General features: G+C 44.0%; 1 protein-coding gene across 6 annotated transcripts; it reads right to left on the bottom strand.

Moving 5' to 3' along the window:
* Window positions 1–7849: 7849 nt before the first annotated feature.
* On the bottom strand, window positions 7850–12282 carry LOC124701630 (dehydrodolichyl diphosphate synthase complex subunit NUS1-like). 6 transcript variants are annotated; one of them, XM_047233721.1, is made up of 9 exons: window positions 11693–11748; window positions 11378–11383; window positions 11181–11247; window positions 10066–10354; window positions 9709–9776; window positions 9382–9592; window positions 9167–9263; window positions 8613–8695; window positions 7850–8219 (listed from the first exon to the last, which is right to left on the bottom strand). In XM_047233721.1, the coding sequence occupies exons 1-9, from the start codon at window positions 11707–11709 to the stop codon at window positions 8212–8214; spliced, it is 846 nt and encodes a 281-aa protein (XP_047089677.1). In that variant the 5' UTR covers window positions 11710–11748; the 3' UTR covers window positions 7850–8211. The 6 variants fall into 6 exon arrangements, with proteins under 6 accessions (XP_047089677.1, XP_047089680.1, XP_047089679.1 ...); XM_047233724.1 differs by lacking the exons at window positions 11378–11383; window positions 11693–11748 and adding an exon at window positions 12250–12282; XM_047233723.1 differs by lacking the exon at window positions 11378–11383 and having other exon boundaries at window positions 11706–11741.
* Window positions 12283–14091: the final 1809 nt, after the last annotated feature.

Genomic DNA, 14091 nt, shown 5'->3' with positions numbered 1-14091 from the left:
TAATTCTCAGATTTATCTTAGAGCTCGGTAGAATCTGCAGCTGTTGAAATCGCGCCAAGATTCGTGTGGTCGTCATGTACCTTCCACACACACCGAGTGGGAGGAGGAAGGAGGGAGGAGGCGGGGGAACGTCCTAGCCAAAGTCGGTGACGGCACGGCTGGCCTCAGCGGAGACATCGACGGCGAGGATGGACCTTAGGGTTTGGGTGCGGGTGCGCGGTGCCGGCGCCGGAGAATAAGGGGCAGGGCTTAGAGGGATGGTAAGGGCGACGGTGGGCTAGCGGAGGTAAGGGCAGCGGTGGGCCACGGGCCAGGTGGATGGCCCTCGTCCGGCCAGCAGTGGTTACAGGAAGGCCGGAGGTGGAGAAGAAGATTTACTGAGAGTAAAACTATTTCGGAATCTAACTCCTTAATTTGGTGCCAGCGAGGATAGAACCGAAGATGTACATGTAGGCACCAATATTTTCCATGGCCGACGCAAAGTGAAGCTAGGTCGGTAGGGCCAAAACAAACCAAAAAAAAATGGCACCGACCTACACCACTTCATCTTCATTTTCTTTGGCGTCGAACTTGGGGGCAGATTTCGAAATAGTTTCAGAGGGTCAGATGAGACATTAGTTTTGTTAAAAGGCTAAGATTTGTCAAAAAAAAAAGATGTAGTATATATTTTGTATTACCTCGGTTCTGAAATATAGTATATTTTGCAATGTTTAGCTTTTTAAAACATACTACATTTTGGAACAGATGTAGTAGGGACTATATATTTTCCTAGCGTCAGCCTCTGAGCTTACAAACAAATGTGGATTAATCAGCCTGGTCGGCGAGCATACAAGCAAAACGCCAGAAACTAGGGGGCATATGCTATGAACTAGCTCCATCAGGTGTACTAGTGTACTAGGAGGCACATGAGCCATTGGATTATGTACAAAGCGTCCAGATTGATGCGGGTGGACGGCATCTCACTTCGTTTGAGTATTTTGTCAAAACCCCCAGCCGAGTATGTCTCTTCTTGGCTGTTGTTTTTCTGACGGTTTCCCTTTTGTTTTCCTTTCATCCACAAAGGAATTTTAGCCCCAAACTGTTCATCTCTAGTTTAATTTTTTTATTTAGTTTGACTTTTCTCCTCATCCGTTTGTACAGGTTAAGTCTCGATTCTGCAGCTTCCCTTTCTTTTGCAAATTAAATTTTCATATTTGCCGTGCATTAACCTGGCAAGGACAATTTTCCGTCACATATGCAAGGTACGAACGTACAAACACAATCCAGTTAAGTCAGAAAAAAGAGAACTTGGGATTGCTGGGCCGCTGCCGGGTCTAGGTTAGATGGACGTTTGTTAAAATGTGCAGATGCAGGAGGGGCTGCGTGCTAAATGTGCAAGCAAGTGAACTCCTAATAATCCGCTTGAATCTGGAACGTCTACTTCATATCCAATGGTACACATTTGCTAGTACATTAGTACACCTTTTTTTTTTTTGAGAAAGCAAATAGCTTTATTACGCAACAATCTGGGCAGAATCGCCCATTACAGCAGTACTGGCGCACTCCGGCACCTCATACTCCCACCGCAACATGGAGTTTACATCACATGTAAGACCATGTTTGGCTAATTCATGAGCAGCTTTATTAGTAGCTCGCCTGGTATATAGGACTGAACAAGAAGAAAACCATGTTTTACTCTGAAACTTGAGATCCTCAATGATCGCCGCCTCCCTTGAAAAGTCAGGCTTCTTACTATTCGGCGCCATAGCTAACACTTGAGCATCGGTTTCAAATACAACTCGATCACGCCTAGCTCTGCTGCAAGATTAAAGGCTTCCTCCATTGCCTTGAGCTCCGCTGAGAAAGCATCATGAATGGCGGTTGAGCTGCCAGCTCGCGCTTCAACAACTTGTCCGTCAGCCGAACGTGCTATGATTCCCCATGCTCCAAGAGCTTGTCCCTCCACAAAAGCTCCATCAGTATTAATCTTTATAGTGCCATCGGACGGTGGTCTCCAGCTCCCCTCATTTGAACCCATCTGGTTTGTATCCTTTGCAAAGGAGGACAAATATTCAGCTGCTGTGCACTTAACCCGATGTGCTAGGTTGGGTGTGTGCATTGGAATTTCTCCCTCTCGTATTATGTTTCGTTCCTGCCACCATAGCCACCTCATGGTGATGATTTGTATCTTTTGTGTTTCTGGCAAACTCCAGATAATGTCCATCGCTGCTTCAATGCTACTGCTTGTCTCCAGGTTTTGCCTCGGATTTTCATACCCCAGTAACCTCCAAAGCGGTTTCACTTCCTTACACTTCACAAATAGGTGACAACCCTCCTCCGGAGCACGGTTGCGAACAGGCGGTTTGTGTTTTCTATAGAAACTCCTCTTCTAATTAGATTATCTCGATGGCGAGGGAATTGTGTGCACATCTCCACCAAAAATGTTTGATTTTATTTGGGCACTTGAGCTTCCGGATACGCCACCATTTCGCTTTCCTCCTCCTCCAAGGACTTCTGGTCTGTGCAGACTAGAGCTAGCATCAGTTCCGGTTCTTTGCATTTCAAGTTCAGTAAATAACTTGTAAGCATTCTTGACCGAATGAAGACCACGTGGATCAAACTGCCAAGCAATAAAATCGACCGCTCCATCTCGAAGAGGCATGTCTAGTATCATACATGCTTCCGATGCTGAAAACGTGTCCACAACCAGCTGTTGATCCCATTGTCCTGTTACTGGACTTATAAGCTCAGCCACCTTAGTTAGTATACTGTCCCCACGAGGTGTCATAATTTTCCGTGACCATGCCCTTGGAATCCACGGATCCTGCCATATTTTAACTTGTTCTCCATCCCCAATTCTCCACACTGCTCCCTCCTTGACCAGCTCGACACCATGGAGAATACTTCGCCAGGTGTAGGACATGCTATCAGTTGGTTCAGCATCGAGAATGTGACAGTTTGGGAAATATTTGGCCTTCAAAATTGTTGCACAAAGGCTGTCTGGATTTTGGATAAACCTCCATACTTGTCTCGAGAGCATAGCAATATTAAAACCGAGCAGGTCACGGAAACCCAAACCACCCTGACCTTTTGGTTTGATTAATTTCTTCCAACTCAGCCAATGGATCTTGTTCTCCTTATCTTGTTGGCTCCACCAATATTTTGCTATCATAGCACTAAGCTCATCACAAAAGCCCTTTGTGAGGTAAAAACATGACATAAGAAAAGTTGGAATAGCCTGGGCTACGGCTTTTATCAAAATTTCTTTCCCCGCTTTAGACAACAACTTTTCCTTCCATCCCTGTATGATTTTCCAGATTTTATCTTTTATATAAGCAAATGCCTTCCTCTTTGAACGACCTATATACACAGGCATCCCTAGATATTTCTCATTCCAGTCCTCACTTTCAATACCCAACTCAGATTTGATCATATCCTTGACTCGCCGTTTTGTATTCGCACTAAACAACAACGACGACTTCTCTGCATTTATGCATTGGCCTAAACAATTCTCATAGAGACAAAGAATTTCCTTTAGCACCCTTGCTTCCTCTCGGTGAGCTTTCATGAGCATGACAGAGTCGTCCGCGAAGAACAAATGGGTAAGGCTTGGAGCCCTCTGACAAATCTTCAACCCACTGAATGTTCCTTGCCTTTCAGCCTCCTTCAACAACGCAGTTAGTCCTTCCGCGCAAATGACAAATAAATAAGGCGACAAAGGGTCTCCCTGACGAAGACCCCTAGTTGGTGAGAATTGTTCCGTGGCCTGCCCGTTGACCTTAATTCGATAAGTCACCGTTGTCACACAGCGCATCACCACCTCCACCCAACTCTGGTTGAAGCCCATCTTTAACATCATTTGACGCAAAAATTCCCACTCCACGCGGTCATAGGCTTTACTCATATCAGTCTTGACAGCCACATAACTCTCTCCTCCTTTCCTTCTATTCTTCAGAAAATGTGTTGCCTCATATGCCATTAATATGTTGTCTGTGATTAGCCTCCCGGGCACAAATGCACTCTGATTGTCCGAGATGATGTTCGGAAGAATGAGCTTGAGTCTGTTTGCGAGTACCTTAGAAACTAATTTGTAAAGGACATTGCATAGACTAATAGGCCTCAGGTCTTTAATTCTCGAGGGATCCCTCACCTTTGGAATCAGCACAACAAAAGTTTCATTCCATCCCTCTGGCATAGCCCCACCTTTTAGCACATTCAGAACCTCCTCCACTATAGTGTCCCCTATGATATGCCAATATTTTTTGTAAAACAGAGATGGCATCCCATCCGGACCCGGCGCCTTTAGGTCCCCAATGTGATCCAGCGCAGCCTTTACTTCCATTGCCGTGAATTCAGCCGTTAGACATTCGTTCATAGCTTGTGTCACACAGGGCTGCACCACTGCCAATAACTCTTCAATACGATCACCTCTTTGAGAAGAGAAAAGGTCCTGAAAATAAGATAGAATATAATTAGTTAAACCTCCTCCCTCTTCCACCTCTGATCCATCCTCCCTTCTTAGCTTCTTGATGCGGTTATTTTTCTTTCGCGCCGAAGCAAAGGAATGGAAGTAACGTGTGTTTCTATCACCCTCTTTCAGCCACGATACATGTGCACGCTGCCTCCATTTTATGTTCTTCATCTCCTCCAAATGTTCGAGGTGGCAGCGTAGCCTAGTTTCCTCCTCTACTTTCTCCCTTGAGATCGGTGCAAGCATGCATGTCTCCAACTCATTTCTAGCCCTTTTTATCCGCTTATCCAAGTCTCCAACAACATCCCGGCTCCAGCAAGTTAAATCACTAGCTACTGTTTTAATCACTTGAGCCACATTTCGTCCTCCCTCCTCCCATCCTCTCTTCCATGCCGCCTCAATAATCTCATCACAACCCTCCTCCCTCACCCATCTTGCCTCAAAACGAAAGTTCGGTTCACAACAAGGACCCTCATCCTCACCCTCTGTATCGATTAGAACTGGCCTGTGATCAGAATGCCTCGGGTTACCATTTACAACCTTAAATTTTGGAAACTTTAGACACCATTCACTATTTTCACGTAGCTCGGTCCAAGCGTTCACATATATATCCGTCCACATTGTGACAATGATTTCGCCACGTGAATTTATCTCCCGCATAGCCTAAGTCATTCAATCCGCAACTCTCCAAAGCATCCCGAAACCGATCCATACATACCCGGGGCCGAACCACCCCACCACACTTTTCATCACTTGTAAGTATCTCGTTAAAATCACCCGGACAAAGCCATGGTCTGTCTCTTTGGTGCCGATGACCAAGAGTACGTAGCATCTTCCATGTTTCCTTCTTTCTCTCTCGTCCGTGATTCCCCATATACTCCTGTCAGCCTCCAGATCTCCCCATTTGATTCTGTAACATCAAAGTCAATGTGTCTCCTCCCCAATGATCGAAGTGACAAGTTCAAATCTTTCCTCCAGAAAGCTGCAAGCCCCCTACTTCTACCATCAGGATTCACCACCCACATGCTAGCGAGCCCTAGCATCCACCTAAACCTCTCCATCTCACGTCCATCAAGTTTTGTTTCAAACAAGAATAAAACATCAGGGTCTTCCCTCCTCTTGAGCTCCAAGAGGCTATTCACTGCCGGGCCATTCCCCAGTCCCCGACAGTTGTGTCCACAAATTTTCATTGCGCCCGGCGGGGCTGGTTCTGCAGCCCGGCCGATATTGCTTCAGTTTCCACGATCTCATCAGAGGTTGTAACTCCCTTCCCCTTCTTCATCACTCCCTTATCACTATCCTCCACATTCCTCTTCTTCTTCTTTTGAGCATTTTCCTCATCAATGTCCATCACATCCTCTGTGCTCTGACGTTTCCTTCCCACCATCACCTTTGGGGAAGTATCTGTGCCTTTTGCTTTGCGCTGCCTCCTTATGTATGTTCCCTTGATTTCCCTTCCACTCCTCCCAGCTCGATGCTTGGACGTTGCATGACCCCTGTGGCTGCTTGTCCTTTAACGCAATTGTCTTTCCTTGCATCAACTCCTGAGCCTCCGACGGACATAGCTGCCCAAGTCCATCCATCACTACTTACTGGTTGGTTATGTATTTGCAAACCTTCCTTTATTGTAGTGGTAAACCCTTTATCATTTTGAACGGGTCCTTGTGCTATCTTTCCGTTCTCAATACCTGCTCGTTTTGTTTCATCAAGGCCGAGTTGTTTCATAAAGCCTTTCCCTACTATCGAATTGTCATTTTGATGTCCATTTTTCGCACTTCCATCAGTCAACTTTAGTGGACTAGAACCCATTTTCTCCTCCCCATTATTCTTACCACCACGGCCTGAAACCCGGGTCGGGTCCTTCCTCCATGAGAACTGTCACTTCCAGAGCCGCTTCCCCAGCTGCCCGGGCCATTGTACTTCCTATTCTCATTCTGGTTTCTGTTACTCCACAAGCCTCTATCCCCCGAGTTGTTGCTCTTCTGATTCTGCATCCATTTGAGCCAACTGCCGAATTGTTGTATCTCCCCTTTTTTCAGATGGATATCACACCCTTTATCTTTATGGCCGATCACCCCACATGTAAAACAAAAGTCAGGCAGGTACTCATACTCGAACCGACACCATTTCTCCTTATTGTTTTCTCCAATCTGAACCATCATACCTCTCAATAACGGTTTATGAATCTGCAATTTTACTTTCACTCTAAGACACTTTCCTACTGCGATCCCATCTGCATTTGCTTCCATAGAAATATATTCACCAATCGCATCTCCTAGTTTCTCACCCGTTTCTCTCTTCATCATTCCCAACGGCAGGTTAAAAACTCTTACCCAGATTGGTATGCTTGCAAACTCATACTCATCCGCTGCTTTAGTTGCATCATACTCCTCCATAACTAGGAGTGCATTATCAAACATCCATGGCCCCTCGTCTACAGCTTTCCTTTTGCCACTAGCCTGATAGAAGGTAAAGAGAAAGATGTTCTCACCGACTGTCTTGCAATCGATCCCACGCAACGGACACCAGATCCGGCCGAGCGCCTTCTTTATACCTTCCTCAAACGCAGGTTTCTCGGACATCAGTTTTCCTATTGCTTGCGGTTCTATCATCCCGACCTGATCACCACTAGACCATCCAATCTTCACGCCTTTCTTCTCCGCCTCCGACAGCTGCATCTTCTGCATCAAACCCGCCACTTCATCAACGCCGACCATGTCAACCGATCTTGCAGAAACCTCAAAAACACTAGGGATCTGGTGTATTACGATCACACGCCCTAGGCACGTGCGAAAGGCTTTGGTGGATGGGTTTTGTGAACAGGGACGGGACAAACTGGATGGGAAGATGAAGTCGCAGATGAGGAAAGACACTCGACGGGATGAAGGTCACACTTACAGATCGGGATCGGCAGAAGACTAAGACGACTACAAAGGAGGAGATGGAGACGGGATCGCCTTGCGATCGCCCGAGCGAGAATTACGGAAACGAACCGTCACCGTGAGGGACGGACATGCGCCTTATTCTTTGGCCATGGCCGTGCTTGATGGTGGGGATGACCGGAGTACATTAGTACACCTGATGGAGCTAGTTCACAGCATATGCCCCCAGAAACTATTAAGCAAACCGGCCAGGATTTAATTCCCTGCCGTCTCTCTGAGTTGGACATGCCCTAAGTAGTAAAGTTGATAGGTTCATAATTGTACAAGGAAATCGGACCATAATCCACAAGCAACACAAAGAAAGCTTATCAATTTATCATGTACATAAGAAAGGGTCCTAAAAATACATGCAGATAAGGAAAGAACATGTGAACAGAATATACAGGAGCCCCCAGCCGGTACATAACAGCAGGAGAGAGAAGCCAAAATCAAAATGCACTATATTAAGCCTCTCAACTCGTCAAATCATGTCAGCAGCTGCTGTCTGCTGCATAGTATTAACAAGCAAAAAAGATCGGCATGATTCCGGTACAGGACAATGCTGATATCAATCCACATCTGCTTGTATGCTCGGCCGAGAGCAGGCTGATTAATCTTCCAGGCGAGTTTTACAATGGGATCCATTCCCGTATGTTCTATCAATTACACTTATAATCTTGCCAAAACAGAACACAGCATGGGCATTTGCGGCGAATTATTGACCATAACTAATCTCTAGTAGTATAATCATCAACAGTATGGCAAAACCATTGTTAAGTTTCCAGTTCCAGAAGTGCTTTTCTACATAACGCCTGGTCTTCTGTATATAAATATCAGCTCTCATTTACCTGAGATGCAAAGTGTTAGAATCGACCAGATGAGTAAAAGTTGTTATTAACAAGCAATAGGCATAAAGAGGAAGTAGTGCACTCAGGGCAACTGATGACCAAATATAAAAGGACAGGTGGAAGTCAAAACGTCTTAGGGGTATAGAAAACCACAAACCAGACCAAATATAAAAGGCTGCATATGGAAGAAATTGCGCGCAATTTCTATAGCAATGAAACAGAGGCAATTAAAAATACTAAAGCATTCGTTCTTTTGCAAACAATTTTTTCGCATAGGGCCAGGTAACTGGCACAACAAGCTAAAATGTTCTTGGGTATACGACATAGATAACTAGTGAGAAGGTAAAAAGAAATTTCCGTGTAGCACAATCCAGTTGTGAAAAACAAACTTACCATAATTCTGGTGTTTCTTTGAGAAGTTATACAAGGCTTTCACAATCGCGCCGTATTTCATTGATTTCAGAGGACCCATATGCCTGGAAAAAAGAAATATTAAGATTTTTCAGTGCTGAAAATAGATAGTGATGGTAATTTGTTCAGTCACACTTCAGGTTGAATGGTTTTTTCATGAGTGAAGAATGGTTTCCTCTGCTCTACTTGTAACACTCAAAATCTAAAGAGAGAGATACTTTCAGGGACAGCCAGCTAAGCACGACCATCTATATAATTTTGGATCATTACCAGATTTTTATCAATCAAATATATGGGCTGAATGCATTTGAAGGAAAATCTGAGAAACGCAATTCTTCCGAAACTGTAACTTGAGAAATTTTATGCGATGCCATAACTGTACAGTAGAACTCCAGCCACATTGTTTTTATATCATATGTCAATATACATAGGTATGGACAAGAGTCCTTATCAAAGAACGATATCATACCATCTAAATTCAGTATGAAAGGAGCATTGCAACACTTCTAGGAAGCATACTAGATGAGGGAACTTACATAATCTCAGTATATCGTAATCTCCATGCAGGAAAACCTAGATGGCATCTGGCAGGACCATACACAAGAAGAAGATCAGGTTCTGGTCCACCACAACCTAACGTACAGAGCAGACACTTAAGTACTCATCTAGAAATGCAACAATGTAAATTCTGAAATCACTAGCATGATTATAAGATATATCATGCATGAAAACGGGGGTTGTTTAAGCGTACCTACGGATTTCAGTGCACTAGCCATGTCAGTTTCTGTAAATACTGACTCGCTTTTGACATTCTCGTGACCAGATCTATCACCGCTTAAATAAGTACAGCAAAGTAAGTTGGCTGCTTTAGCAATGCCCTCCTTACCATCGGAACCAGAAATACACTCTAGCGTCATCCCTCTGTGAAAACAGTCTAAAGCTTTGATGTTTGCACTGACATCCTACATATTGCCATAACCCATGATTCATAGAAACCATCAAAAACATAACTCATAATGAATGGAAACACTGGTAGGCTTTAGGTAGAAAATGAGGCAAACTCAAGTCTGTAACTTACCAAATAATCTCCGGATTTTTCATCTTTTGAGCCATTCATACTAGGTTCAAACGATTTCTTTAGCACTCCTGTGTTACAGTATAGAATGGTAAGGTACATCTCTTATATAATACTCTAGTAACTTTTCATGCATCAGTAAATATCACAAGCTGAAATGATGCATCAGTAACTATTCATTTGAGTTGTTCTGTTCTGCCCCTACCCTCCAAATATGAATACGGCTCTGCATTGCAGCATAATCTTTCTTGATTTCTGTAATGATGTTAATTTCGGAACGGTTGTTGTAGGCACATATGAGGATATATTTCAGACTGAAGACAGTACCTACAAATTAGAACAGTGAACCAAATGTCTTACCGTCAATATCATAGAGACATACATACTTCACGCCAAGAGTTTTGAGCCAACATAACAGCTGATTGATCTTCACTGTATTCTTAGCTTCTCTACTATCTACCACAATAGCCAGACATTTGATTCTAGACAGTTGGAGATTCCGATACCTCCGTAACAACCCAGATGAAATAAGATAACACTCTAGGTTGAACGTCAGATGAGAACATAAGCTAAAAAGGTTGATTACTACGTGGATGATACACCAGAGCAAACCCAGGGCAAGGTTTAAAACCGCTGATGGTATAGACATCTGCACAGAGAAATACAACTTTTAAGCTAACTTTTCTCCCCCCGAATGCATTAACATAAAGATGCGTATATTTTCAGAAAGATAAATAACCATTTATATTAAACGTTTTTTGGAATCTAACCCTTAATACACTCCAGTAATTTGATGATAGAACGCATGGGCTATTGTAGATAGAAAGGGAATTATCATGTCAATGGCATCACTCATATTGCTTATGCATCATCAATTTACTACAAATCTTCTAACTCTCGTTCGCCAAACAGACACATGAAAAGTGAGACAGACTAGTATGCCGCCTGAAATATTTCAGTACATAATTAGCAGTTGGGTCAAGCTAAAATGGGGTTGTTACAAACAACATGCAAGAACTATTACAAGTGAAGATTGAAGCTTGAAATGTGCTAAAATTCAGCTAAAATCATTAAAAAAAGGGACTAAATCAACAACTAACATTTCAACATAAAAAAATGTATGACTTAATTAACAGGTAAGGTTTAAGCTCAGATGATAAGAAATAGGGCAAACAGACAACTCAGAGAAATCTTGTTGTTCAGGCAATTCCTTGCACTATAGAAACCAAAGGAAACTACTAAAAAGAAGCTAAAGTAATGTTTCTCCGCATCCTTCTTTCCCTCACAAGAACAGTGCATAACTTATCTAGGAAGACATAAACTACTCACTGGTGCGTTTCTGCACGATTATAGGTACTCACCAGTATTCGCAGAAAGTATTCACTGGACAGATTTTAGTGTCCCATCGAAACAATCACTACAAATGAGAGGGAATACGTCTAACAGCAGGTTCAACGAGGGAGAATCAAGCTCACCAGTTTAAATACATGTGGAGGAGGCTTATTCATGAACACGGAAGTCTCATTGGCCACAAACGCTTCCCTGCACAACAACCTCCAGATTAATATTTCTCGAGAAATAAGGGAAAAACAGGACACTGTACATACAACGACCTATGCAAAGAACAAATGTGGAAGATCAAAGAAGCCAGAGAAGAGGACAAGGTACATACAAGGACCTATGCAAAGAACAATTTTAGAAGATGTAAGAAGGAATGAGAGGACATAGTACATACAACGACCTAGCACAGAGCAATTGTAAAAGTTCAAAAAAAAAAAGGAATAAGAGGACATCGTGCATACAACGACCTGTGGCAAAGAACAATTCTTGGAAGTTCAACTGAATTTATTACTATATTTCTAATCAAGGAGGGATTAAGTCACAGAAGCTAAACTGGCAGAGGAGAAATGAAACGGACAGAAAGAATCTGCTGCAAGGAAATATGGGAAAATGGAAACAGAAGCAGAAGCAAGCAGAGAAATCTGACATGGCCTTGGTACCCATGATAGGCGCAGCTGGGCTGAGAGAGAGAGAGAGGTGAGGAGGGAACCGCCGAAGAATCGAGAACCAGGAGAACCCTATCAAACTGGGAACCGAATTTGTACCCGAACTGTGCGAGGACTACAATAATCACACAAAAGTTATATGATGTGTCCTGTCAAAGGCGACCTATCACGTAATAAACGGATTCTGATATTGACTTTCCTTGTCCGTTTGCTAGGAGATAATTTGCTAGAGGCTACTACGCAGAACCGATCCTCTCTGCTTTGTGAAAGTTTATTCGAAGGTTCAGCCTGTCCGGCTAGGTGCATAATTGAAGGCACGGGCAATAATAAACAGGCGAATACAGTACTCTGATTCGTGCGAATGGACGGTGCAAACAGTGGTGCAGGTGAGGTGTCACGCGAGGCGAGAATAAACTAGAGGTTTCCTGCCACGCATTTGCACGACTCCACGGGAAGCACACCCACGCGTCCCACAGCAGGTAGGTTTTCCCCAGTTTTCACGACGAGGAGAGATGGAAGAAGGGCGAGAAGGTGAGACCTGCCGCAGCTCGAAGCGAGCGACGAGCCGCTGCCGCGCTTTCCACCGGGACCGGCCGCGTCACGGGCTCACGGCCGCATCGGCACCGCGACGGGGTGCTGCAGACGGGCGCGGCTGCGGCGGCTGGGTGGGTGGAGAGCGGAGCGGAGCAGCCGCCAATTCTGAAGTCACGATCTGGGCTCGCAAAAGTCGAAAGGTGGAAGAAGAAAGAACAGAGACCGAATTTTGACCAGAAAGAATCGAAGCAGTGGGCCGTAACCTGCTGAGTCATATTACTCCGAGATCTGGCTGGTTTGGGCCAAACTTAAGATGGGTCTGGGCCAACCTTACGGTAAGATGGGTCTGGTCCTTTAGATTTTGTAACCACTTCCGGCCCACATAAGAGTTCTAGCAGAGACTTCCCATACAGGGGAAAGACGAAAGAATCAAGCCGATCTTTTTTTTTTTTGAGAGAGAGAAAGAATCAAGCCGATCTGAATGCGCCTCTGAATCGTTGGTGCACTTTTATCAAGCTCTCTTCAGTACCTGTAGTAATCCACTACATAAACCTACCACATTTCAGTACATGTTTGCTTCGGTGTCGTTAATTTCACAATTAGTCATGACATGGGGTAATGGATTTTTTTTCGATAAAGAAACTACTCCCTCCGTCTATAAATAGACGTATAAGATTTATCTAAATCTGACATAGGTAGTATATGCATATCTAGTTGATACATGAAGTAATGGATAAATGGGAATCTACGAGATATGCCCTACGTGCCCCACAGTATCATCGTGTCCTCACGGTATCAAGTTGCTTACAAGTTGACCTCACGGTATCAAGTTGCTATACATTTTCCAAATAACCGACAAAATGAATTTAGCATACTAGCGCTCTTTTACAGAACTTTGCGGACCGCTGATAGAAAGAGAAGAGAGTGCAGTGTAAGATTTGCACTATTGGACCATATCATGTGTGTGTGTGACCTTGTCCTAAAGCACCTGCACAGTGCAGAAAGGGAACAAACAACTTTTGTTAAGCACAAATGTGTTGGTTGCACCTACACATTTCAAGAAGCAGAAATCTGTCGGTTTGGGATAGTTCACAGGCGGTGCAGGACGCATGGTATTAGGAGTAGAAACCTCAACTTCATGGATCGAGTTTGCAAGCAAGACAAACAGGACAAGATTTGTGCTTCTACTTTACTCCCATCGCAAATTTCCGTGTCACGTTGCTTTTGCCAAACTGAAAAACAGGAGAACATGATGTAAGTAACTTCTAACCGAGGGCTTCTAGTTTTCTCCCACCATGATTTTTTGTGTGTCAAGTTGCTTTTGCCGCAACCGTCCAATTGATGACACGCTGCTGTCCATCAAAATTTTTGAGAGAGACGTATTTTCTGAATGAAGTAGACACGTAAAATCGGATCCAGGTATCTAGCGCAATGTAATTTGGAAGTTGCGCCACCGAGAATGACATCTCGGGCGCTCCAAGCCTCCAAACAATGAAAGGAACTGAAAGGGTACAGACAACAGAGGCTAGTCGCTCACGTTGTCAAACAGTACACATTGTTGCATTCAGGGCGTTCATCCGCAGCCGTGGAAGGGAAGGTAGCTAGCGACAGTATGTTCAGTGACACTGAAATGACAGCATAATTGTCATTCTACAGTTAAGCTATTCATGCTGCCATTCAAATCCCTAAACTAAGAAAAGTAAAGCAAAGCTAGTAGAGTATATGTCACGAGCTTTGCAAACTAATCTGATAAAGGAGGACGCACGCGGCGCACTTCACAGGATAGAAAGCTTCTTTCTCCTCTTTCTTTTCAGGAAGCAGAGAGGAGAGTGTTCATACGTCGGAC

The sequence above is a fragment of the Lolium rigidum genome, chromosome 3, assembly GCF_022539505.1.
Source record: "Lolium rigidum isolate FL_2022 chromosome 3, APGP_CSIRO_Lrig_0.1, whole genome shotgun sequence".
Taxonomy (NCBI): domain Eukaryota; kingdom Viridiplantae; phylum Streptophyta; class Magnoliopsida; order Poales; family Poaceae; genus Lolium; species Lolium rigidum.
Note: the sequence above shows the minus strand (reverse complement) of the source record. Positions and strands in the feature narration are given on the sequence as shown.